Source organism: Ascaphus truei, chromosome 11 (genome assembly GCF_040206685.1).
Source record: "Ascaphus truei isolate aAscTru1 chromosome 11, aAscTru1.hap1, whole genome shotgun sequence".
In the NCBI taxonomy this organism is placed as follows: domain Eukaryota; kingdom Metazoa; phylum Chordata; class Amphibia; order Anura; family Ascaphidae; genus Ascaphus; species Ascaphus truei.
The window spans coordinates 29,111,062-29,137,369 of NC_134493.1; the positions used below are offsets into that span (position 1 = coordinate 29,111,062).

Genomic DNA, 26,308 nt, shown 5'->3' on the forward strand with positions numbered 1-26,308 from the left:
CATCATTGCAAACTTTTACATTGATGCCCTGCAAGAGGTTGGTTACTATCTGATTCTCCACATCTCTAGTGTCCAGTAGCTAAAAAGGTAGCCCAGTTCCTGAGGTGTCCTGTTCTGTTACTACTCAAAAGCTCAATTATTATTACCTCTTCGACCCATAAAGTGTAGCTACTAAAAATGTTCGGTAAACAAAAAAAACCTCCAGTGAGATAAAGGTTGTGTTAGGTGTTGGCGTACCAAGAAGAATTTTCATGATCAATGTTTTTGCACCAGACCTTTTTAGATGTTCTTGTAGTACACTTTCAAACAAATGCCTTTTACAATACTATGTTTGATTTAATTGATGGTTATTGGTATCAAGGAGAAAGAGAATCCCTAAATGATGCACTCTATTCTACTAATCAAAAATAACACATCTTTATTCAAAATAAGTAAACATATGAATGATTTAAAACCTAAAGAAGTGCGCAAATACAAAGTACAGTATCTCTATATGTCAAATGGCTTGGGTCTATTAACCCCAGTAAGCCAAGTGTGCTGGGCGAATCTTACAAAAAATGTATAGTTACACCCAAACGTAAGTACAGTTTAAATGTGTAGCAAAGAAAAAAACCCAAAAGGGGCTAAGTCTAGAGGTAGAAAGAGGGTATTCCTGCTTGGTATAGCAGTTGTACTAGGTTGTACTGTGTGATATCATATATGTGTAGCACTACATGAGAGATCTGCCAAAAAAGTAGCTGACACAGGATGTAATTAGACACACCCCAATGTAAGCTAATTGACTGTGACTGGTATCAATATCAGTGATATCCCAATTGTTAAGGGGAATAGCTATAAGTCAGTAGAATCCTTATCTAAAGTATATCTTTGAAGGATCTACTTACAGAGCCATACATGGGTTGTATATGTAAATATACATGCGTCCACTCGCGGTCACAGAACAGTCTCAGCAGGATATTTTGAACTCTCATAGCCCTCTATCTAGCTAGTGGGATCCGCATTAATTGATGGTTACCTGAGTAGGCTGGAAGAACTTCCTGTGTTTGATCGCTCATTTTCCCTGGGTACCACTATAGCTTTCCAAGTTTTACCACTGAGTTCGCTTGGTGTGACACCTTGACGGAAATATACAGCTCGGTCATCATATCCTACTCCCCAAACCTGCAGTCAGTCAATGCAAGAAACCGGACATGTCTTCAGTAAAATGTACAGAGCTGTTATCATCTGAAAACCACCATGTAACCACAGAATTCCTTATACTTAAAAATTCATGCCAACTATTAAGCAAATCTTTGGGGGATTTCTTATCAAGGCCTCCCGGTTGCAATCTAGGAAAATAAGCGTCATGAGATGTATCCCTTTGTGTCAAGTTTTTTTTTTTACATTTGGTGCTGTTACCCCAGTTCTGCCACCAAGAGCCTTTAATAAATAAATCCATGCAATGCTGTGGTACCACCCATAGCAACAAAGAGTTGACGCAGACATCCTTTCAATCAAATAGGTTGTCAGGGAAAACCAGTGAAATTAAAGCACTGTACACCTCTGATATATATTTAAACATCCGAGATTGTCACAGGCAACGGGGAACGTTAGGACACAGCAAACCAAAAAAATGTGTTTGCATGTGACATTACCTGATCATTTAGTCCCACGTTCAACATCGCCATTTCTCCAACCATCTCTATCCAGCTTGTGCCACATGGATTGTGTGAGTTCACACCTCTTCTGAACCACACCTGGGAGGAAAACAATATATGTCAGGTCCTTAATTTTCTACACGTACAGATGCTGCAGCCACCAGAATCCGACGACTTGCCTGGGAAAATACTGTGGCTATTTCACAGTAACACTGCAACATTTCTGTGAGATTCTGCAGCCAGACTAATGGCCCATCGGATTAACACAGCGGGGGTCCTTGCAGCCCCATTCAACTCTAGTAGTGCTAAATGTTGCTTGGTACTGGTCTACAGCTGTGAGATGTTGTTCAGAACTGGCAAGTTCTAGAAGACCATCAAATACAATTGAAAGAAAATAATCCTTGTATTTGATGGCCAATCATATATGGCATGGTCCTTTAACCGGCGGCTCGCAAAGAGTCTTGTGTGGCCATTGGACTCTATAAAGGATTGCAAAATGAAATACTTTGGTTGTAGAACTGGCTGAGGATCCCTGATGTACTGCGACACAGGATTCACTGGTTGGAGCACTCAAATTGTATTGTATTGTATGTCTTTATTTATATAGCGCCATTAGTGTACATAGCGCTTCACAGTAGTAATACATGTGGTAATCAAATAAATAACAGATAATATAAATAACAGATCATGGGAATAAGTGCTTTAGACATAAAAGTAACATTTCGGAAGAGGAGTCCCTGCCCCGAGGAGCTTACAGTCTAGCTGGTAGGTAGGGAGAACGTACAGAGACAGTAGGAGGGAGTTCTGGTAAGTGCGTCTGCAGGGGGCCAAGCTTTATGTATCGTGTTTAGAATATCCACAGTGCTATTCATTTGCTTCTTTAAGCAAATGCTTAAATGCTTAAAATGCTTTCATGTGTTGAACTATGATTATTGCGACGTGTCATGCGCATTTCCATGGTGTTCATGTCCTTGCAATCTATGTTGTGATGCATAATTGCTCCTTTAATGAATCAGTCCACACTATTCTGCCACTTTCTCGTGACAATATAAGGCACTTTAGATGACAATTCAGCAAAGCTGATTATGCACAGGTGTTACTAGGTAAAAGATATACAAAGCTTCAACATGTCTTCTGTAGGAAACGCTAAATAGGCATAATGTTCCCATCTGACAGTAAAGCGGCTCTTACTTACTAAAAAGGGGCTGAGACGATAGCCCTGCTGTAATGAAGAAGTGGGCACACATAGCTTAGCACAAAAACAATCATTAAAAACAATATATTTTTGTTAAACCATGTCATAAAAACATCAAAATGACAAAGTGGTCACAGATAATTTTAAGGATTGTTCTTTCTTTGTGTTATTGTATCTCATTATGCAGACATGTCAACTTATTGATGTTCTGTGAGTCTCACTGATTTGGAGTCAGTCTTACTAATGTTTTACCATCCTCAATCTCGTAGACTTCAACGGAGTGCGTGGAAAGGGTTTAGCCATTAAAGACATATTTAGATGAAGGACCCCCTGGTTGAGGTTGGCGGTTGACACCTCTGCATGTTGTGAAACATTTCAGCCCTAACATTACAGTTTGCCGTCTTACTTTCCGGTCCTTTGTCACGGCCCACACCACATTTACTCCGACAGACACATGCACGATCCCGTTCTCAGGCGTCGGAGCTTCCACAATCGTCCAAGAGCTTCCTACCAGGAGAAACACATCGTGTTACCTTCTTTATCCCGTCAATGCCGAAAAAGTCACTGCATGGGACTTTGCAATGTGCTGTTGAGCAATGCAAGGGAGGAATGCTCTGCATTGGGGTATTTCATGGGGGGAAAAAACAAAATACATGAACAGGATCATGGAGAAATCATTCACACAAAAGGAAATATTTTTGTCTGATTATTTTGTGGATGTGCACCACCACCTGCATCATTAGAGGAATCACCACAGCGTCACAGGGATGTAAAATCTTAGGAACGTCACGCTGATGTCCCCAAGTGCTCCTCCAAGGGCATCCAGCATCATGTCCATATTAAAGCGTTTTCTGCAGTTGTACGACTGTAATAGGCGCAGTAAATAATTGAAGCCTTGTAGAGTTTACCTTGTGGGTTATTCCGGCCAATGCCTTCTCTCACTATGGCTTGACCCTCCCAGAGAGAAGCCCATAAAATGTCATAAGGACCGCAGCTGATCTGCACAGCTTCACCGGGGGTGTCTATTTCAGACCAGGATGAGCCTTCAGGGTTCTCATGGCAAACATCCTCCCTGTACCAAACCTGCACAGAAACAATATCCATCAGTATGTATTAGCCCTGAAAACCCAAATAACACATGGTGAAAGAAGCAAGAGCTACTGGCGTGTACATATATATAAAAACAAGAAAACAGCGCACAGCCCAAGTGCATTACCAAAAACAATGGGATTTATTAATAAAAAGTAGAGGGGAAGATAATGCCCACTTACAAGAAGACTAAAACTTAAATTCACATAAAGGTATCTCTATATCTGTAGCAGTATTGTTTAAGTCAGCTCTCGAAATGGGAGGTGTTATATCACACACACCTACAGTAGAATTGCCTGGTGGCTTGTCCAAAAATACAGGACAAAATGGTAAAAGAAGCGACGCGCGCGCGCGAGAATTGTTGGGGGGGGGAGAATATTATTTATAAATAACCTGTTACGTAATTTTTTCTAAATTTCACTCCAAGCATTTACCAATTTACACCAATTTATATTCTGTTTCGTAAAAAAACTTTGAGAGGGAGCGCCCTTCCAAGGATTTTTTTAGGAAATAGAATATGAAATAGTGAAAATGAATGCAAATTGGTGCATGCTTTGAGTGAAATTTAGAACAAATGACGTAATGGTCAGATCATTTATAAATAACTGACCTGCAGTCATACTGTACATGGCGAGCAATACTGATCTTACTGCTCCTCCCACAAATTCCAAGATTGTTGTACTCATCCTCTCCCCTTATCCTCTCACCCTCCCAGTTCTCTCAACCCCCCCTCATCCCGCTCCCTTCATCCTCTCTCACCTTCCCTCCCCTCTAATACCTGTTATCTGTTTGTTCACAGCTGCATTGAATCTCAACCACCCCAGTGTACATCTACGTTGCCCCAAAGGCGGGCAGCCTTTGGTGCAGTCGAAGGGCAGCCAAAGGGTGTGAGCCGTTTGGTGATGTTAAAGTGATGTTAAAGCTGCTCTATTTCAATCTGAAACTCACCAGCCCTTTTCCAACTCTATCTTTCCATGAGATGTCTGTGAACTGACTGTATAACTGTTCTTTTAATGTAACCATGTATTGTTATAACTCTGTGCCCAGGACATACGTGAAAACGAGAGGTAACTCTCAATGTATTACTTCCTGGTAAAATATGTTTATAAATAAATAAATAAAAATATATATCTTCATCCTCTCTCATCCCCCCCCCCTCCCTTCATCCTCTCACCCCCCTTCCATGCATCCTCTCACCCCCCTTCCATGCATCCTCTCACCCCCCTCCCTTCATCCTCTCACCCCCCTCCCTTCATCCTCTCTCACCCCGCCTCCCTTCATCCTCTCTCACCCCACCTCCCTTCATCCTCTCTCACCCCCCTCCCTTCATCCTCTCTCACCCCCCTCCCTTCATCCCCTCTCACCCCCCTCCCTTCATTCCCTCTCACCCTCCTCCCTTCATTCCCTCACCCTCCTTCCTTCATCCCCTCTCACCCGCCTCCCTTCATCCCCCCTCCCTTCACCCCCCTCCCCTCTCACCCCCCTCCCTTCATACCCTCTCACCCCCCTCCCTGTCATTATCACCCCTACATGACAGCCAGAAAAAACACACACGCACACGCACACAGTACAAGTACAAATACACACACCAGGGCAAAACAGGACAAATACACACACAACACAGGAGACACTATTACACATAGTAGGCTCCTGCCACCTCCATCCTGATTGGCTGCACACATACATACTGTCCCCCCCCGCATACATACATATCCGGTATTATCTCACATTTCTTACCGGACAGAGTAACCTGACACACACACACACACACACACACACACACACACACACACACACACACACACACACACACACACACACGATATTTGTGATGTATATAAAAATACAAAAAAGGAAAATGATTCAGAGTTTGCTGATACATTTAATCATATGGGCATTACCAACTCGTTTTCTTGCTCCATATAATCACGCCAAAACGTAGTCCCTGGCACACAGTGAGCAAAATATCTTCATGCACGGATGCCGTCAGATACATATGCAAAAAGTCTTACTTAGCATCAGTTTAGCGTTAAAATGTTTTCTTTTAATGCCCTAACTGCTACACAAAAGTGACACGTTTTATTAAACGTTTATCTCCAAGTAATTTCTAGCTAAACTCCCCACTGCTATACTGCAGATGTCTTTTAATAGAGGTTTTTCTTCTGTAACCCAGGCTGTGCTGATAAGCTGTGCAATGCGGCAGGCAGAGGCTTATAGTTGATCCAGGTTAAAATTGATAAGAAGCAAAAAAGGTGACACACAGTTAGTGCTAATTTGCAGGTCATTACCCAGAATCCCTGGCTGCAGTGGAAACATTGCATGCTAAGAGATAAAGGGGAAAGACAGGGTTTTTGACCTGTCTGAGAAATGTGACTGTGCTCACAACTGTTTTATCTTATTGAAAGAAAATAGTAATGTAGGCAGAAATTGAGCCACTGTAGGGTCCCCTTCCCTTTACAACATCAAAAAGGCTTGGTGCACAAATATACCGCTTTTTGGCACACAAGTTCCCAAGGACATTTTTTCCTACATAAACTGATGCTATGCACAAAGCTTTCCCTTCTTAAAATCTGCCTTATTCCATAACCCAAGAAAAGTAACCCCCCGTGTTCGTTGTCGCAATGCACACAAGCTCTATGGCGGAGATACACAAAAGGGTGCTAAGTTTTAGCATGCCTCAGCTTCCATTCATATACATTAGAAAATAAAGGCGTGCTAAAGCTAGCACTCTTTTGTGGATCTGGGCCTAAATGAGTTAATACAAAAGGGACCATTTACTTACTGGTAATCATCTTATAATGCAATTTTAACATAATGACATGTACACTAGTGATCATTATACAATGGTGTGAATACATGAGTACGTTTATTGATACGAAGTATTACACACCAACACGTTTATTTAAATGAGCACACGTCCCTATGTATCTGCCGGGAAGTTGCATTAACTTTTTGTAGTGTTTATAAATGCAATAGTTTAGAACTATATTTTATAACATGGTCTTTGCAGATTTTGTAGAAATGTACAAAACTGTACTAAATGCAGTTGCTAAATGTAAGCGTTCTCCCTCCACCCCAAAATCCCTGTGAAATGTTTCTCCAAGTCTCAAAAACAAATAATGTCACCAAATGAGGAAGCTCTCAGAGAATATCGCCAGACGCAAGTGAAACATGGGGAGTGTCCTATTCCTAGCCTCAGAATTAAGTGAATCTAGTGATTTTAGAGAATTTTGGAAATTAGCATTTAAAAACAAAATTGCAATGCCCACCGACTGCATACGCGGTGAATCGCGTGCAAACTCTCACTCCGCTGCAGCTTCTTTCGTAGCTTAAAAAGAGCACATTTTGTGACAAAGATTCACAGATCTCTACTCAATCGTTAGTATTTCGCCCCCTGGTGGCTAAAGTGCTTAGTGCAAAAATGTTTTGCCAGGAAGTAATACATTGAGAGTTACCTCTTGTTTTCAGGTATGTCCTGGGCACAGAGTTATAACAATACATGGTTACTGTGGCAGGGTACATGCAACTACACACGCGAGGTCTCTTGACAAGGCTTATTCATTGAGCCTTAAAAAAAACATACAGCACACAAAACAAAATAGCTTCTCTTCAGCATGGCAAACAAAGCAGCTTCTCTTCAGCATGTAGGACACAGACCGTTCATAAAACATGTACTTTGCAAACAGACCTTCTAGCAGTAATCTCCTCAGTATTTCAGTCCTCTCTCCTGACCAGCTAGCATGCATGTGTGCACAGCCTGGGGGTTTTAAAACACCTTGATCATGCAGCTGGTGTCAGACTAATTAAGCAGCCCTTCCCAACTTAACCTCGTCACTGCTGCACTGCAAGCCTAAACATAGGTTTGCCAGGTATATGCCTGGTGACGTTCATTCACCCTGTCACAGTTACATTAAAAGAACAGGGTTAAAGTCAATTCACAGACATTTCATGGACAGATAGAATTGGAAAATTGGGTACAGGGGATAATGGGCGGGTGATTTTCCGATTGATATAGAGCAGCTTTAACATCACTTTAACATCACCAAACAGCAGCGAATGGCAGCAAATGGTTCACACCCTTTGGCTGCCCTTCGGCTGTGCCAAAGGCTGTCCGCCTTTGGGGCAACGAAGATGTACACTGGGGTGGTTGATTTTCAATGCAGCTGTGACCAAAAAGTTATTTGTGTCCTCTTGGCTCATTAACATTCTAGTGGGTGGGGTTGCCATTCCACAAAGCACAAGCAAATGGTAACCCTTAGCACTCTGGTCCTGTACAGAGGGGAGCAGCTCTTGGGACGCCCCATCAGACTGTCCGCCTTTTGGGCAATGCATGATGGAGTCTGCAGTGTGCAGTATACCCTGGGTCAGGGTAAAGCAAACTTTTGGAGCTGCGCCCCCCTGCCGGCTCCCCCAGGTTCTCGCGCCCCCCTTACTTTTTTTACTGGCGTCAAATGACGCTGCGGGTGAAGTCACATGACCCCGTCGCCATGGCAACAGGCGTCAAATGACGCCGTGGGGTCATGTGACATCACATGGTCCTGCGGCGTTGCCATGGCTTCTGTATCCCGGTAAGTAGGTTACAGAGGCTTCACAAGATCCCCGGCATTTAATTGAAATGCCTTGGGGAACAGCGCGGGGCCTGTGCAACTGCCCACGCCCTCCCCAAAAAAATCCTGCGCCATCACAACCCTGCCCTGGGTAATACAATAATCCAAGAGTGGACAAGCTCAGTCCTCAAGAGACACCCCAGGCTAGGTACAGTATTAAGGAGATCCTGGCACAGGCTAGGTACAGTATTAAGGAGATCCTGGCACAGGCTAGGTACAGTATTAAGGAGATCCTGGCACAGGCTAGGTACAGTATTAAGGAGATCCTGGCACAGGCTAGGTACAGTATTAAGGAGATCCTGGCACAGGCTAGGTACAGTATTAAGGAGATCCTGGCACAGGCTAGGTACAGTATTAAGGAGATCCTGGCACAGGCTAGGTACAGTATTAAGGAGATCCTGGCACAGGCTAGGTACAGTATTAAGGAGATCCTGGCACAGGCTAGGTACAGTATTAAGGAGATCCTGGCACAGGCTAGGTACAGTATTAAGGAGATCCTGGCACAGGCTAGGTACAGTATTAAGGAGATCCTGGCACAGGCTAGGTACAGTATTAAGGAGATCCTGGCACAGGCTAGGTACAGTATTAAGGAGATCCTGGCACAGGCTAGGTACAGTATTAAGGAGATCCTGGCACAGGCTAGGTACAGTATTAAGGAGATCCTGGCACAGGCTAGGTACAGTATTAAGGAGATCCTGGCACAGGCTAGGTACAGTATTAAGGAGATCCTGGCACAGGCTAGGTACAGTATTAAGGAGATCCTGGCACAGGCTAGGTACAGTATTAAGGAGATCCTGGCACAGGCTAGGTACAGTATTAAGGAGATCCTGGCACAGGCTAGGTACAGTATTAAGGAGATCCTGGCACAGGCTAGGTACAGTATTAAGGAGATCCTGGCACAGGCTAGGTACAGTATTAAGGAGATCCTGGCACAGGCTAGGTACAGTATTAAGGAGATCCTGGCACAGGCTAGGTACAGTATTAAGGAGATCCTGGCACAGGCTAGGTACAGTATTAAGGAGATCCTGGCACAGGCTAGGTACAGTATTAAGGAGATCCTGGCACAGGCTAGGTACAGTATTAAGGAGATCCTGGCACAGGCTAGGTACAGTATTAAGGAGATCCTGGCACAGGCTAGGTACAGTATTAAGGAGATCCTGGCACAGGCTAGGTACAGTATTAAGGAGATCCTGGCACAGGCTAGGTACAGTATTAAGGAGATCCTGGCACAGGCTAGGTACAGTATTAAGGAGATCCTGGCACAGGCTAGGTACAGTATTAAGGAGATCCTGGCACAGGCTAGGTACAGTATTAAGGAGATCCTGGCACAGGCTAGGTACAGTATTAAGGAGATCCTGGCACAGGTGGCTCCATAAGTAGTTAAGTCATTTTGATTGAGCCACCTGTGCTCTAGAACGGATCTGCTTAACACCTGACCTGTTGGTGGCTCTCGAGGACCGAGCTTGTCTTCCCCTGTAATAGGCCATCTCATGCTGGCTAGAGTTGCGTGCAACAAACATTTGCTGCAAATTTCAGACGGTAGCGACTGGCAAAAAAAAAAAGTTATGAATTTAACAAACTTTAAAACACAAATATTGTACTGAGAGCGAGTGTAACCTTAAAGCCGTACCTGAGCTGGGATCCCCTCCTTCCCCCCCCCTTCCCAGAGCTCCACTGTGATCCCTACGACATCCAGGGATCCCCCAGATCTCACGCTCAGCCACTAGGAAAAATATGTTCCCACCAGACACAAAATGGCAGCCAGGTCACAGCGCGGTGGCAAATGGAAAAGTTTAAACTTTCTATCGATGACCCTCTGCCACTTTTGTAGTCTCCCCCCACCTCCCCCCCCCCCCCCCCCAAAAAAGAAAAGAAAATACAAATATCTGGGGAGCGGGGGAGGCTTGGAGGACACCACAGGAGTTCTGGGGGACCCCCTGGCTCACGCAAGATTTTTTTTTAATATCCATTTTGGGTGAGCTGCTGATTTAATGTTCCCAAATATTTGGGCAATTTATGTGATGAACTTGGTGAGCTTCATACTATTTGCAAAATGAAAAGCAGGATATTTTTGGGGTTAATAACCGTATTGAAAAATGCTTTTTTTTTTTTTTTTGGTGTTTTTTTTTTGCCAATTAATTAAACCATTTACAAACCAAACGGGGACAAATTCACACCGTTCTGACATAAAACTGAAATTATGTTTTTATAAATATACAGAGAATCTGACATCACATTCATTACTTAAAGGTACATTGCAACTAAGTGATACAGTATATATAGATTGTAGTCTTAAAAAGTTTTTAAAATTTTTTTTTAACCCGTTCAACGCCAGAAGGGCGAGTAATGCATTGTCAGGCAACACGTCATTCATCTGACAGCAACGGGTTAAAGTGCTACATAACGCTGTAAATGAGAGGCGTTTGTATGTTGTCACAATGAGAAGGAAGAGGCCCGGCTCGTACCTTTCCTTGCAAAGAAACAGTCCACACGGATAAACGGCCAAGGGGCTCATCTGTGGTTTCCCATCCACCAACGGAAATGTCATTAATAGGGTCGGGCAGCTGCTCGTTCTGCTCATGAGATGCAATCTAGCACACAGGAGAGAACATGGGGCGTTACCGCACTGCGCCGACACCGCGTGCGAGAGTAACACAGACACTATGGGTAAGTAGGGGGAAGGATATAGGATGCAATATCAAGTGCTGTACCTGTAGCAGATAGTGACAAAAGTGGTCTGCCTCCCATTTCAAAGGTCACAACCTTGACCCCAATACCACTCCTCCCAGGAAAGTACCCTTTTGTCAAGATTACATTCTTCAGTGCTGCAGAGGTATTTTTTATTTTATATTAAATATGAGAATTACAGCTTAAAAGTATTGATAATGAACTTTTATATAAATGGTCTATTTTCCTCTTTTTTTGTTTTTTTAAGCCTTAATCCTATATCTCATTGTGGAACCTTCAGAAATGTTCTATCCTAGAGACCGATAAACAAAAACTTTTTGCTAAGACGTAAAAGTGGCTGTTTTTGCGATTAAAAAAAACCCACAAAAAAACCCCCTGCTTTACAATTCAATCCTGATTCCATGATATTTGTTCTGAAAAGACTTATGGGACCAAATGTGCTACGTTATTGCACATACTTCTAAAAACATCCATTAAAATGGCAAAGAAGGAGTTGCATGGGTGACTGCTTTCACTATAGTCCAATCTTAACATATGGTACATGGACTTGTGATGACTGCTCATAACTCCAGATCAACCATCATAATGATACATCCAGTCCTTGGAAAACCCATTTACGAGTCTGTTAGCAACAGAGGTAGACCTGGAGAAAGCTCAGCCTAAGTCTCGATCACACAGCTGACCATCGTAAACACTTCCTTCTGTACATCACCTCCTTAAATTCTTTTCCGAGCCCTTTTAACATTCTGGCACGTCACGGCCAAATGCTTCTTTTCGAGGAGAATTGGGCTGACCGGCCTGACTAAAACCGAAGTAGAGCACTTTCTACTACCGTTTCCTGTATCTTGGGACCAGCTACAGCAGCAATCACATGACACAGGCGAGGCAAGGAAATAGTTAAAGCCGCAGTCTGGGGTGATCACCTTTTTAAATTTACTTTATATATGTTACAATGTCAATTCTACAGAAGGAATGGATGCAGCGTTGGCCTTTCTAGAAGTAATGCAATTAACATACCGCTGCCATTTTGGAGCATGAGAGTAAGCCAATATAATGGTCACCTTTGCCCAGCTGTTTCTAGATTTGTATCTTCTGTATCGGATCCACCGCCTGCGACGCACACAGGAATTCCACTTCTTATCCTTGGCGTACGTTGCTGGGAAATCTATAGCGTACGTCCAGCCCTAAAACCACAACATGTCCAAGGATTGTATTATTCTTTAAATAGCCTTTACATTCTATATACAGCACTGTGCACATCATCAGCACTATATAAAATGTATATATATATATAATAATAATAATATTATATATTATTATATATTATAATATATATATTATATATATATAATCATAGAAAAAGAACAAAAAGCACTCCGTAATAATAGTCACTGGTGTGGGTGCAGATCCTATAATGAAGAATAAGCAATATGATACCGTTTGGAAACGAAATCAGCAGGCAGCACTCCAGAATTGAACAAACAAGTGTATTGAAAAAATAAACACAAAACCAACGTTTCGGTCCACGAATGGGACCTTTGTCAAGGTGGTACAGTTACAGGACAGAAGTCAACACACATATATATACCCCTAGAATACTCACAAATAACAGGTGCTGCAAATCAAGTTGATTGCACAGCGTGATGTCAGATGCAGTGCTGACCTTGGGTAACCCCAATGTGAGCACTCAGTGCAAGGTGTACTTAGTAGCTCAATAGGAAATATAGTGGAAGCCACTGCAGGGGGATTAAAGTTCACACAGTGGCTCCCAAATAGCCTTTACATTCTATATACTGTACAGCACTGTGCACATCGTCAGCACTATATAAAAAAATATATATATATATATATATATATATATATATATATATATATACAGTGTTCGACAATCCTATACATTTACTCGCCCGGGGCGGGTGGATTTTACCCCCAGGCGAGTAAACATTGGCCCAAGCAGCACATGTGTTTTTTTTTTAAATTTCCCCCGTTCGCGCTAAAATTTTCCCCTGCTCGAGCTGAAAAAAAAACTCCCCCTACCTGACTACTGATTGGTGCGCGCTCCCAGGCTTTGTGGGCGCGCGGCCAGGCTCTATATGAGCCCGCCCCCAACGAACAGCCATTCTTTCCGGCCGGAGCACTTGGAGAGTAAGTAAGTACTCTCCAATCCTCTGTCTTGCGGCCCCACTGCTGCTTCCCTGCAAGCCCCCTTACTCCCCGCGTGATGCAGGTATTCCCCCTTCTCTCCCTGTTCACCCTTAACTTGGCGATCTCGGGCTGTCCCGGCGTCCCGCGCGGGTCTGCAGATCGCAGTGGGGGTGTCCCCCCCTTCTCGGGCTGTCCCGGCGTCCCGCGCGGGGCAGCAGATCGCAGTGGGGGTGTCCCCCCCTTCTCGGGCTGTCCCGCGCGGGGCAGCAGATCGCAGTGGGGGTGTCCCCCCCTTCTCGGGCTGTCCCGCGCGGGTCTGCAGATCGCAGTGGGGGTGTCCCCCCCTTCTCGGGCTGTCCCGGCGTCCCGCGCGGGTCTGCAGATCGCAGTGGGGGTGTCCCCCCCTTCTCGGGCTGTCCCGGCGTCCCGCGCGGGTCTGCAGATCGCAGTGGGGGTGTCCCCCCCTTCTCGGGCTGTCCCGGCGTCCCGCGCGGGTCTGCAGATCGCAGTGGGGGTGTCCCCCCCTTCTCGGGCTGTCCCGGCGTCCCGCGTGGGGCAGCAGATCGCAGTGGGGGTGTCCCCCCCTTCTCGGGCTGTCCCGGCGTCCCGCGCGGGGCAGCAGATCGCAGTGGGGGTGTCCTCCCCTTCTCGGGCTGTCCCGGCGTCCCGCGCGGGTCTGCAGATCGCAGTGGGGGTGTCCCCCCCTTCTCGGGCTGTCCCGGCGTCCCGCGCGGGTCTGCAGATCGCAGTGGGGGTGTCCCCCCCTTCTCGGGCTGTCCCGGCGTCCCGCGCGGGGCTGGAGATGGTCACAGTGGTGGTGCACGGTCCCGCTGCCTTTCCTCTTCCCTCTGTCGTGTGTGTGTGTGTATGCATTGGTGTATTTGTGTGTGTGTGTATATTTGTGTGTGTGTGTATTGGTGTGTGTGTGTGTGTGTGTGTGTGTGTGTGTATGCATTGGTGTGTGTGTGTATGCATTGGTGTGTGTGTGTGTGTGTATGCATTGGTGTGTGTGTGTGTGTGTGTGTGTGTGCATTGGTGTGTGTGTGTCTGTGAGTGAGTGTGTGGGTGTGAGAGTGTGTGTGGGTGTGAGTGTGTGGGTGTGTGTGGGTGTGAGAGTGGGTGTATGTGAGAGTGGGTGTGAGTGTGAGAGTGTGAGAGTGTGTGTGTGAGAGAGTCAGTGTGTGTGTGAGAGAGAGTCAGTGTGAGAGTGTGTGTGAGAGAGTAACAGTCACACACTCACACACGCTGTCACTCACACGCTCACACTCTCTATCACTCTCTCTCACACACAGTGTCACTGAGAGTGAGGGGAGGGATGACTGACTGGATGACTCACTCTATCTCTCTCTGTATCGCGCTCGCTGTGTCGCGCTCTCTGTGTGTGTGTGTGTGTCTGTGTGTGTGTGTGTGTCTCTGTGTGTGTGTGTGTGTGTCTCTGTGTGTGTGTCTCTCTGTGTGTGTCTCTCTCTGTGTGTGTGTGTGTCTCTCTCTGTGTGCGTGTGTGTCTCTCTCTGTGTGCGTGTGTGTCTCTCTCTGTGTGCGTGTGTGTCTCTCTGTGTGTGCGTGTGTGTCTCTCTGTGTGTGTGTGTGTGTCTCTCTGTCTGTGTCTCTCTCTCTCTTTGTGTGTGTCCCTCTCTCCCCTCTCTGTCTCTCCCCTCTCTGTCTCTCTATCTCTCCCCTCTCTGTCTCTCGTCTCTCTGTCTCTCTGTCACCCCCCTCTGTCTCTCCCCTCTGTCTCTCTCCTGTCTGTCTCTCTCCTCTCTGTCTGTCTCTCTCCTCTCTGTCTGTCTCTCTCCTCTCTGTCTGTCTCTCTCCTCTCTGTCTGTCTCTCTCCTCTCTGTCTCTCTCTCTCCTCTCTGTCTGTCTCTCTCCTCTCTGTCTGTGTCTCTCTCCTCTCTGTCTCTCTCCTCTCTGTCTGTCTCTCTCCTCTCTGTCTGTCTCTCTCCTCTCTGTCTGTCTCTCTCCTCTCTGTCTGTCTCTCTGTCTGTCTGTCTCTCTCCTCTCTGTCTGTCTCTCTCCTCTCTGTCTGTCTCTCTCCTCTCTGTCTGTCTCTCTCCTCTCTGTCTGTCTCTCTCCTCTCTGTCTGTCTCTCTCCTCTCTGTCTGTCTCTCTCCTCTCTGTCTGTCTCTCTCCTCTCTGTCTGTCTCTCTCCTCTCTGTCTCTCTCCTCTCTGTCTCTCTCCTCTCTGTCTCTCTCCCCTCTGTCTCTCTCCTTCCTCTCTGTCTGTCTCTCTCCTCTGTCTCTCTCTTTCCTCTCTGTCTCTCTCCTCTCTGTCTCTCTCCCTCTCTCCTCTCTGCCTCTCCCCTCTGTCTCTCTCCTCTCTGTCTCTCTCCCTCTCTCCTCTCTGCCTCTCCCCTCTGTCTCTCTCTCACCCTCTCTCTGTCTCTCTCTCACCCTCTCACTGTCTCTCTCTCACCCTCTCTCTGTCTCTCTCTCACCCTCTCTCTGTCTCTCTCTCACCCTCTCTCTGTCTCTCTCTCACCCTCTCTCTGTCTCTCTCTCACACTCTCTCTGTCTCTCTCTCACCCTCTCTCTGTCTCTCACCCACACTCTCTCTGTCTCACACTCTGGATCTGGATCTCTTATTTAACCTATATATCTTAACTACCCTATACCTACACAGAAATAACCTATACTGCTTTCTTCCAGATCTGACTCAAGCGTCACACGGAAGACATCGGAATCCCCCCTAACCCAGAAGACAGGTAGGGAACATCTCCCCTCCAATGTATAACATTGCGGGAATGAGGGTACCTGGACATTGAGGGACTGCGGATCAGGTAAGATCCCAGGCGGGATTACTGCTTTAGATATTGGGAAGTGAGGCGTCCAGACACTGGTTAAGGGGTTCAGGAAACTAGTCATTCACACCTGGCTTTTATTTCTAGATCCGACACTTACACACACACACACACACACACACACACACTAAATACATTTGTCAAAAACGAATGTTGTTCTGACTAGGAATTTATTAAATGTATTTTAATTATATATTTTATTTTAAAGCGGGACTAGGGGCGGGACTAGGGGCGGGACTAGGTGGCGAGTAGATTTTTTGGTTGGGCGAGTAGATTTTTGGGTGATTTGTCGAACACTGTGTATATATATATATATGTATGTATGTATGTATGTATGCCGGTGCCGATGTGTCCTGGTGGAAGTCCTGTACTGTGCTGTACTGAGTTTCGGTGGTACGGTGGCATCGGCATCAGCAGGAGTAAAAGAAGTGGGACTGCCCCGCAGTCTGCGGACCCCAGAGTAGGTCCCAATACCTTTGGAGGACTCACCGGAAGACTTACCGGACAGCGGTGAGAGGTCATGATTCCGGCCTCTTACCCCACCCCATTAAAACCGCTGCCCCATTAAAACCGCTGCCCCATTAAAACCGCAGATGCCCTGTGAGTATTCCTGGAAACCGTGCAGGAAATGACTGAGAGACCAATGGACATATTGCTGGACAGCATTTTGATTCAAACTGCCCTAGGAACACCGGCGTTTGTGAGTGTATTTACACATTCTTTTACTACCTTAATAAAACTGTATTATGCGACTGTATGTACCCTTCTATCTTTCATTAAGAATCAGCAAACACCTGAACAGAGCGCAATCAGCAGACTTCCATCAAAGTGTGAATGACTATCAAGAAATGTTAAGCTAAGTATAACTATTTGTGCCAACTCAAAACTGTATTTAAGTGATTGTATATACCCTCCAAAATCTACTAAACTTTGTATTTTTAAGTGTATGCGCCACATATGTTTTTCTTCTTCTTTCCATTAGCTAACCAATAAGCAAACAGATAAAATAGTAATAGAAAGTCTCAGCTGATTTCTGCATGCTTTTAGAGAAGGGCTTTCTGTGCTGTATTTATAGAATGCAATACAGTACTTGAGACATTGCGGCAGATTCATCAAGCGCTGGAACAGGTTAGCGCATTTGATCCAGCCTTTCCCATAGATCCGTGCCCCTTGAATGGGAGTTACCACCAGATCGGGTGTGCCAACACGCACCAGTACTTCATGCATCTGCTCCATGTGTGTTAAGAGGAAGTGGGTTGTAGCTTTTTAACAGTCCTATGGGTCGATCACATCACATTTAAAGTATAAAATGATGCAGAACTATACAAAGGGGAAGAGCAACAAACAGGAACAAGACGAATGGGTTTAGGCAGCATGTCCATACCAACATGCACCCACTAATGTCTATATTTCTGTCTTACTGGTGGAGAGAACTTGTATCCACACTTGTTTTATTACATGACACAACAATACATGCTACACGCTGGTTTTATTACATTCAAATTCATACTTTATAGGCAAGTATTAATCTATGCATTGACAATACAGAAATGTAAATGAAGAGAGTAATACTAAAGCCTGCCTCTATCTGTAATGTGTTTAGATAAGAGGTTCCTAAACCACTGGTGGTACAGAAGGTCCTGCACAAGGATACCTAACCATTTGAGCCTATGGGGTAGATTCATTACAGTATGATATGAGTAATTATGTTTGTACGTTCTACCGGAATGATTTTGTCACAATAAGGAAAATGGGCAGACTATGCAAGTCAAACTTTTATAATGGTGGCACGGAATGAAATAATATGAGTGACTGCTGGTTTCGGCCGCGTACCGTACCCCACAAGGGACACTTACCCCTTTTTCTGTTGGCTCTCCTCCTATATTTTCATCAACAAACCAGTCTGATTCCCACTCCCAGTGCGGGGATGGAAGTTCGAAGCCGTCCAGCTGTTGATGTTGTAAGCCAGTGACATCGCTCCACTGCCAGCGGTCACTGGGTAACAGCTTCTCACAATAACCGTCCACTGGATTCCAGCGCTGGAAGAAACAGAGAGAGAGAGACAGAGAGAGAGATGTACGGTAAGAGGCAAGAACCCGATAGGTTTCGTGCCTGTTCTTTCCTTAAACAATTATATGCTATTTGCATTAGCAAATTAATGTTTGGTAGGACCCAGGAATAGCTGCCCTTCGCAGGCGTAACGTCAATGCACCAGTGCAACGTCCCTGCGCAGGCGTAACGTCCCTGCGCATGGCGTAACGTCCCTGCGCATGCGTAACGTCCCTGCGCATGGCGTAACATCCCTGCGCATGCGTAATGTCCCCGCGCATGGCGTAACGTCCCTGCGCATGCGTAATGTCCCTGCGCATGGCGTAACGTCCCTGCGCATGGCGTAACGTCCCTGCACCTGTGCAATGTCCCTGCGCATGGCGCAACGTCCCTGCGCATGCGTAACGTCCCTGCGCATGGCGTAACGTCCCTGCGCATGCGTAATGTCCCTGCTCATGGCGTAACGTCCCTGCGCATGGCGTAACGTCCCTGCGCATGCGTAACGTCCCTGCGCATGCGTAATGTCCCTGCGCATGGCATAACATCCCTGCGCATGCGTAATGTCCCTGCGCATGGCGTAACGTCCCTGCGCATGCGTAATGACCCTGCACCTGTGCAATGTCCCTGCGCATGGCGTAACGTCCCTGCGCATGCGTAACGTCCCTGCGCATGGCGTAACGTCCCTGCGCATGGCGTAACGTCCCTGCGCATGGCGTAACGTCCCTGCGCATGCGTAATCACCCTGCACCTGTGCAATGTCCCTGCGCATGACGTAACGTCCCTGCGCATGCGTAATGTCCCTGCACATGGCGTAACGTCCCTGCGCATGCGTAATGTCCCTGCGCATGGCGTAACGTCCCTGCGCATGGCGTAACGTCCCTGCGCATGCGTAATGTCCCTGCATATATTCTGTTTAGTCATTCCTGCAGTCACCCAAAAGTGATGTCATTTTTTAATTTATTTATTTTAAGTGAAAAAACATAATAAGAACGTTATGTGATCATGAGAGAGAAAGCGAGAGAATGAGAGAAAGCGAGAGAATGAGAAAGAGCGAGAGCAAGAAGTATTTGGGAAGGTATAGAAGACGATGGGTACTCTATTTCAGGATCTGGATGTGAGTTAGCACATGAGAAAATTCCTGCTTGGTGAATCGTTAGCGCACATCTTGTGTGGTGCACAAACTCATGACAAAGCTTTGCACATCTCCGCTCGTTTTATCTCCGCATTCCCACGGTTAGATACACAAGGCAAGATTCACTAACAAGTGGGAGTGTTTTCATCATGTCTGTGCTGGGCAGTTAATACATTTGCCTAAGAAATGCTCCTGCCTGATTCTCGTAGGTCTCTTCTTGATACCGGATGGGAAGATCGCTTGTGTGCACGTATACATATATCTGATGGTTGCAGCCGATGCCCCAGCAGCACTGTCGCGCAGCGGCGACGCGCTTGAATTCTAGTTGTTCGTCCTTGCACAGGCTCCATTGCTGTCTGTCTGTAGAAAGAGTGTACACTTTCCCAAAAATATCCACGGCCCACAGAAAAGTATTCGGCATTGTAGTGTCTGAAAAAGATGCACAGAGTATTGATTAGCTTAGTGGTCGAGGCGGTGAACAAAAATAGTGGCTATAACGGATTGAAAAAAAAACATTCTGCAACATGCTTTCCAAAACACTGCAGGCCGCTCTGGCAGGAAAGGGGTTAACGCACAGCATCACGCGGCCTGGGATATTCATTTAGCACCATGCTGTCCTCTGAGCCAATGCAATAACCAACAGGTGAGTCAGTCCCCGTTCTAGAGAAGTAGGGAGTATTAGGGACTTTACAGGAGTTAAAAACCAGAAGAAGAAAAAAAAGCAAAACATAAAACATCCGTGTATAAAAATGTACAGGTTATCCCCAGAGGCTCCGGTGACAGTGTCTGTGTTTATTAAAGAGGAAGGAAGCTGCAGCCAGTGGGAAGCCCGTATAGTTTTACATTGCAGAATATTCCTTTGGCAGGGATAGTGTAAACCTCTCTATGAAGATAAGCCCACTCTTATTCAGGGGAAGAATACATTTTCCACGAAATAAATATCTATAAAAATACTGTGTGGCTGTTGTACTGTACTTTTAAGGTGCTGTCCCACATGGGTCATAACCAGGACTCCCACCACTCTAGGTTTGACCTGGAGATTATGGGTTTGGGTTAGGTATCACCGGGCTACAGGTTTAGATTGGAAATCTGTGGGCGAAACAGGGCAGGCTAGGATGTTTGCGGGGCTCGGTGCAGGGCCCCAGCATGGTCCCATCAACATGGGTCCTCAACATCAAATGGTGTCGCGTTGCCATGACAATGGGACGTCACGTGATGTTGCAGCGCCATGAGGTGTCACGTTGTCATTGCAACACAATGCCATTTGACGTCGCCGAACCATGTTGACGAGACCATGCAGTAGGAGATGCTGTTGCCGCAGAAGGTAAGAGAGTTAAATATAGTTATAAAATAAAAGAAATAAATGTAAAAAACTTAATAGCATTGCAACAAATTATCCGGGTTTCCTATCAACAGAAGGTGGCAAACTTGGTCACAACTAAACTCACGGGAATTTATAGGCTAAAAGCGGGTGATGTATGCCTTAAAAACACAGGAGGTAGACTATACCCCAGCACGCCTTCATGTATTTTTCCCTAACTCATCTCCACTATGCTGGCGAAACTGTGGGCATAATCAGCACATTTAAACACATCTGGTGGTCCTGCCCCAAAAGTACCCCATACTAGAGGAAAAGTAAGAGACTGATAGCCCAGATGATGGACATAGTCCGACCCTAGCATATGGGCACATTCCTGATTAACAAACCCATAGCCCACGTGGACAGAAATGCAGACTCCCTGCTCAAACACATGCTTTCAGCTGCCAAAGCGGCGATAGCTAGCCACTGGAAACAAGAAGAACTGATATCAATGTAGTCAAAAATAAGATGAACAATATAATGGAGAAACTCAATAGTCTTCTGGAGGACACACATGCTATGGGGGGCCATGGAGGGCACATGTGACCTGACCTGGCCATCCCGGAGACCTCCCTGACAAGTATACAATCTTGGGTAACTTATGTAATGGACCCCTTGGTGTATCCCTCTTATAGTGTATCCCTCCCTTTGAATGTATGAATGTAAATGCAATGTATTACCCTGGCACCTGTCCTAGCCCCCTTTCCCCTCTCCCCCCTTATTAGTTTCTATACCCCCCCCCCCTCCTCCACTATATACAAAATCAATCACATACAAATGTTAAAACAACAACAGAGAAGTAGAATTATTTTTTTAAATAATTGGTGAATGTTTATTCTAACAATAAAAATTGTAACCTGAAATTTAAGGTGGGGGTTACAGCCCTCCCAAAAGAAGATTAGATAGTTTGAAAACAGAAGTTATAGAAATGTGGTAAATATTAAAGTGACTTTAGCATGTGTCTGTAATTGCGCATTCACCTATAAAATTGTGTTTAAGTGTGTAATGATGTACCATTAAAGCAAAATTAAAGGCCATGTTTGCTAGTACTTACCTATATTATTTCACAAAAATGTACACAAGGGTTAACCAATTATAACTGCTTGGAAGCTTTCCTCCTGTTTATTCACCATTTGCTTCTTTTGATTTGAACATTACTGGCACGGATTATGTAACCAAAGGCTTCCTCTCTGTTGATTTTAGTTGCCTGGAGGGTTAGATAAAAACATCCATTACCTACTATACCGATCCTAACTATATCCTCCTGTATTTCACACCACCGGTAAAAGACACTTACATTATATTTTGTATTGAATAACAAGTGTACAATAAAACAGTAATACATGCTTGGGATCCCACTTTGCAAATAGTCACACAGCAATATAAAGTATTTGAAAGGAGACCTACTCATGTCCAAACAGTCCACACACCATCGACCTTAGATAAAAAGACACTAAAACAGTATTCTGGGATTCCTAACCGCTGCACCCTCATAATGTCATCCAGGGCCACCGACCTACTCATAGCTATTTTGGGCTTAGCTGCCAGCCATTCAATTTGGCTAATTGACATGCTTATGAGAACACATTGACGTCAGACTGTTGATATGTGGTCCCTAATATTTTAATTTTTATTATCAATAAATTGGCTTTATTATACATTCACGATACAGTACATGGGACCTCCAGTCCCATTCATTGTGGACATTTTACACGTTATTGTCATCGGGAGTGCCACTTCTGATATGGGACCAGCAGTCCCACTTTCTATTCTCATAGCAATGAGTGCACGCTATCTGGGATCTTTTTGTTGTCTATAACAACATAATTTTCTGTGTATTGAAATCCCTTTCCCTAGTGCACCTGCTAGTAATTCAGGTCGAGCGGGTATCTCCCCCCTCTTTTTTGTCAAATACACTGTCACAACATGCAGCGTTTAATACACTGTCACAACATGCAGAGTTTAATACACTGCCACAACATGCAGAGTTTAATACACTGCCACAACATGCAGAGTTTAATACACTGCCACAACATGCAGAGTTTAATACACTGCCACAACATGCAGCGTTTAATACACTGCCACAACATGCAGAGTTTAATACACTGCCACAACATGCAGAGTTTAATACACTGCCACAACATGCAGAGTTTAATACACTGCCACAACATGCAGAGTTTAATACACTGCCACAGCATGCAGAGTTTAATACACTGCCACAGCATGCAGAGTTTAATACACTGCCACAACAGGCAGAGTTTAATACACTGCCACAACATGCAGAGTTTAATACACTGCCACAGCATGCAGAGTTTAATACACTGCCACAACAGGCAGAGTTTAATACACTGCCACAACAGGCAGAGTTTAATACACTGCCACAACATGCAGAGTTTAATACACTGCCACAACAGGCAGAGTTTAATACACTGCCACAACATGCAGAGTTTAATACACTGCCACAACATGCAGAGTTTAATACACTGCCACAGCATGCAGAGTTTAATACACTGCCACAACAGGCAGAGTTTAATACACTGCCACAGCATGCAGAGTTTAATACACTGCCACAACAGGCAGAGTTTAATACACTGCCACAATAAACATTTTAGTTTTGCAAAAGTTCAGTTGTTTTTGACATCCTGCTTTCGCATTGTTACATGGGTCAGTGCACTTGACTCTGGATTCAGCAAGAACGTCAGACTCTGATGAAACAAGTCAGCAACTGGAAAAACAAAGTTGACTCCTTGTCTGCGGGAAGAAAGGACCTGACTGCAGCTTCCTCCGCAGTTATGGAAACACATGCATTACCAGCTGAATAAGACATCATGGGGTTAATGATTTTAAACAGCTTTCCTGAGTGCACTAAAATGAGCACCATATAGAATTTATATACTGTCCCTAAAATTGTCTTGCTAAGAACACACGTGGACCTTAGGAATGCAAGAAGAATCTTTCACCTTTATCTGACTTTTGTTCCAATTGTTCTAAAAAGGCAAATACATCACATTTAAAGTATAAATTTAATCTTTCCCCCCATATTAGGCTGTGAAATGTATCTGATTATCACCTGCTGTATCAATGCCTAATAAAAATATTTGGGGGAAAAAAAAGTATAGTTTAATGACTCCTATTTGCATATCTCACAGGTGTCTCCCCACAATTTGTTTCAATGTGGGTTTACTGTATATATCACTTGGGATTATACTAGCTCTCTCTCCTCCTCCTCTCCCCCCCCCCTCTTCTCTCCTCTCTCTCCCCCCTCTTCCCCCCTCCTTCCCCAGCACTAGGTTAACATGATGTTATTTACTTTAGTGGATATGTTATGATTTACCCAACTTGAAAGGCTAATGGAGCCACTGGCCCACAGTGTCTTATTGGGGGCCCACCGTGTCTTATTGGGGGCGTCTCACTCATTCTATCACTGTGCCCATCTGGACTGTTTTCATGCCGATGACAGTACAGCCCCTCCCCCAAATAATCTAACCCCTTCAACGTCAGATCACAGACTGGCCCAATTGGCACTGGGTGGGTTAATAAGTGCCTTGTTGCCTCAGATAAGAGTGGGCAGGGAGACAGCCCCCAGACTGTGCTGGGGAGAGGCTGCTTACCTTGTGTGGGAGGCACGGTGCGAACAGGACAGCCGCCCCCTCCTCACAGGGAAACACACAGTGTACAATAGGGACACATTGTAGCCATGTTGCACTGTGACAAGTACATCCTTCTCCACCAGCAGGGGGAGGAGCCTGTCAGCCACGCGTCCTCCCATTGGCTGCCGGTGCAGGGGAATGGATTAAGGCGAACTGTCATTGGTTAGAAGGGTTTCACGTCAGAATAGGTGATGATCACATAGGAGCAGGAAATCAGTTATAGGAGAGATGGGGGGATAGTGGTACTGAGGGGGGAGTGATACTGGGGGGATACTAGATGGGGATTAAGGATACTGGATAGAGGTTGGGGAAACTAGGGGGGGGTAATGGATGGGGGTTAGGGATACTGAGGGGTAGGGACAATGATACTAAGCGGGGATACTGGGGGGATAGTGATACTGAGGGGGGATAATGGATGGGGGTTAGTGATACTGCGGGGGCTACTGCTGCTATGGGGGGTAGTGATACTGAGGGGATACTGGGGAGGGATAGTGATACTGAGGGGATACTGGGGGAAATGATAGTGATACTGAGGGGGATACTGGGGGGGGGGAGTGATAGTGATACTGAGAGGGATATTGGGGGAGGGATAGTGATACTGGGAGGGATAGTGATACTGAGGGGGGATAGTGATACTGAGGGGGATACTGGGGGGGGGGGGGAATGATAGTGATACTGAGGGGGATACTGGGGGGGAATGATAGTGATACTGAGAGGGATATTGGGGGGAGGGATAGTGATACTGAGAGGGATATTGGGGGAAGGGATAGTGATACTTAGGGGGATACTGGGGGGGGAGGGATAGTGATACTAAGGGGGGAGGGATAGTGATACTGATTTGAGATACTAGGAGGGGGGGGGAGTGGTACTGAGGGGGGGAGGGATAATGATACTGAGCAGCCCGGGCATCTCTCACATCCTTGTGATGAAATCTTATTCATGGGAGGAGAGACTCACTAGTGTGTGTGTGTGTGTGTGTGTGTGTGTGTGTGTGTGTGTGTGTGTGTGTGTGTGTGTGTGTGTGTGTGTGTGTGTGTGTGTGTGTGTGTGTGGTGATATCCCTTTGGGAACAGGCACGTCTGGTTACCCTGTGGTGTGTGGATGAATGAATAACTGACATTATTTTGAACTTCTCTGGTGCTGGTATTCATTTAATTTTGTAAAAGTGATTTTGAATTTACATGTCATTACCCAGAATCCCTGGCGGCAGTGGAGGTATTGTAAGCTAGGAGATAATGGGGGAAAGCATGGGGTTGCAGACCTGTCTGAGATGTGAATGGGATCACAAGTGATCTTTACATTTTGTGTGTATGTATATATATATATATATATATATATATATACACACTCACACTTATTTTAAAATCCTTTCCCCTTTACTGTGTTAGTGTATAAATAGTTCAGTATATTAACCTCTATAAAATGACAGGTCTATAGCAAAATCATACGTACACAGTACCATTATTGTTACAGTGTGATCAATGACACTGCTATATACAGTAGATAATAATAGTACTGGGAATCGTTTTTTTTTTTTTTTTTTTTTAATGCTTATTATTATTTATAAACCATTACAAGTACTATAGCATATACAGTAACAATTTCCCTTACGGAATAGGGAGAACGGACATTGAGACGCGCTCTGCCTTTTTTTTTTTTTACAGATTAAAAGCAACATGTTTGCAGAGCAGGGCACCTCTGGCAGCAACGGGGTTAATAACTGTCAAGTCTAAACATTTCAAGGTCTTTTCTGTAGGTATAAGGCATGCTGAAAGCATGTTTTTTATAACGTAGACCTGTTGCTAGCATGTTTTCTGTAGGTATAAGACATGTTAATAGCATGAAGTAAGACCTGTTGCTAGCATGTTTTCTGTAGGTATAAGACATCTATATATATATCTATATAGATATATATAAAAACTGAAATGTTTGTCTGTGGGTTTGTGCGTTTTGTG

The 26,308-nt window shown here is 45.1% G+C and overlaps 1 protein-coding gene across 6 annotated transcripts in view; it reads right to left on the reverse strand.

The window, feature by feature from the left end:
• TECPR1 (tectonin beta-propeller repeat containing 1) overlaps positions 1-24,465 on the reverse strand; it is a 68,054-nt gene extending 43,589 nt beyond the window's left edge. For 4 of the 6 annotated variants that reach the window (XM_075565467.1, XM_075565462.1, XM_075565463.1 and 1 more), the window contains exons 1-10: positions 24,315-24,465; positions 21,758-21,910; positions 19,540-19,772; positions 18,019-18,201; positions 12,278-12,400; positions 10,994-11,119; positions 3,741-3,915; positions 3,239-3,339; positions 1,635-1,736; positions 1,016-1,161 (exon numbers count right to left, since the gene is read on the reverse strand). In XM_075565467.1, coding sequence (XP_075421582.1) covers positions 1,016-1,161; positions 1,635-1,736; positions 3,239-3,339; positions 3,741-3,915; positions 10,994-11,119; positions 12,278-12,400; positions 18,019-18,201; positions 19,540-19,764 — 1,181 coding nt within the window. In that variant the 5' untranslated portion in view covers positions 19,765-19,772; positions 21,758-21,910; positions 24,315-24,465. Of the gene's footprint in view, positions 1-1,015; positions 1,162-1,634; positions 1,737-3,238; positions 3,340-3,740; positions 3,916-10,993; positions 11,120-12,233; positions 12,401-18,018; positions 18,202-19,539; positions 19,773-21,757; positions 21,911-24,314 lie in introns of those variants that run through there. The other 2 variants (XM_075565464.1, XM_075565466.1) reach the window with 2 other exon arrangements.
• Positions 24,466-26,308: the final 1,843 nt, after the last annotated feature.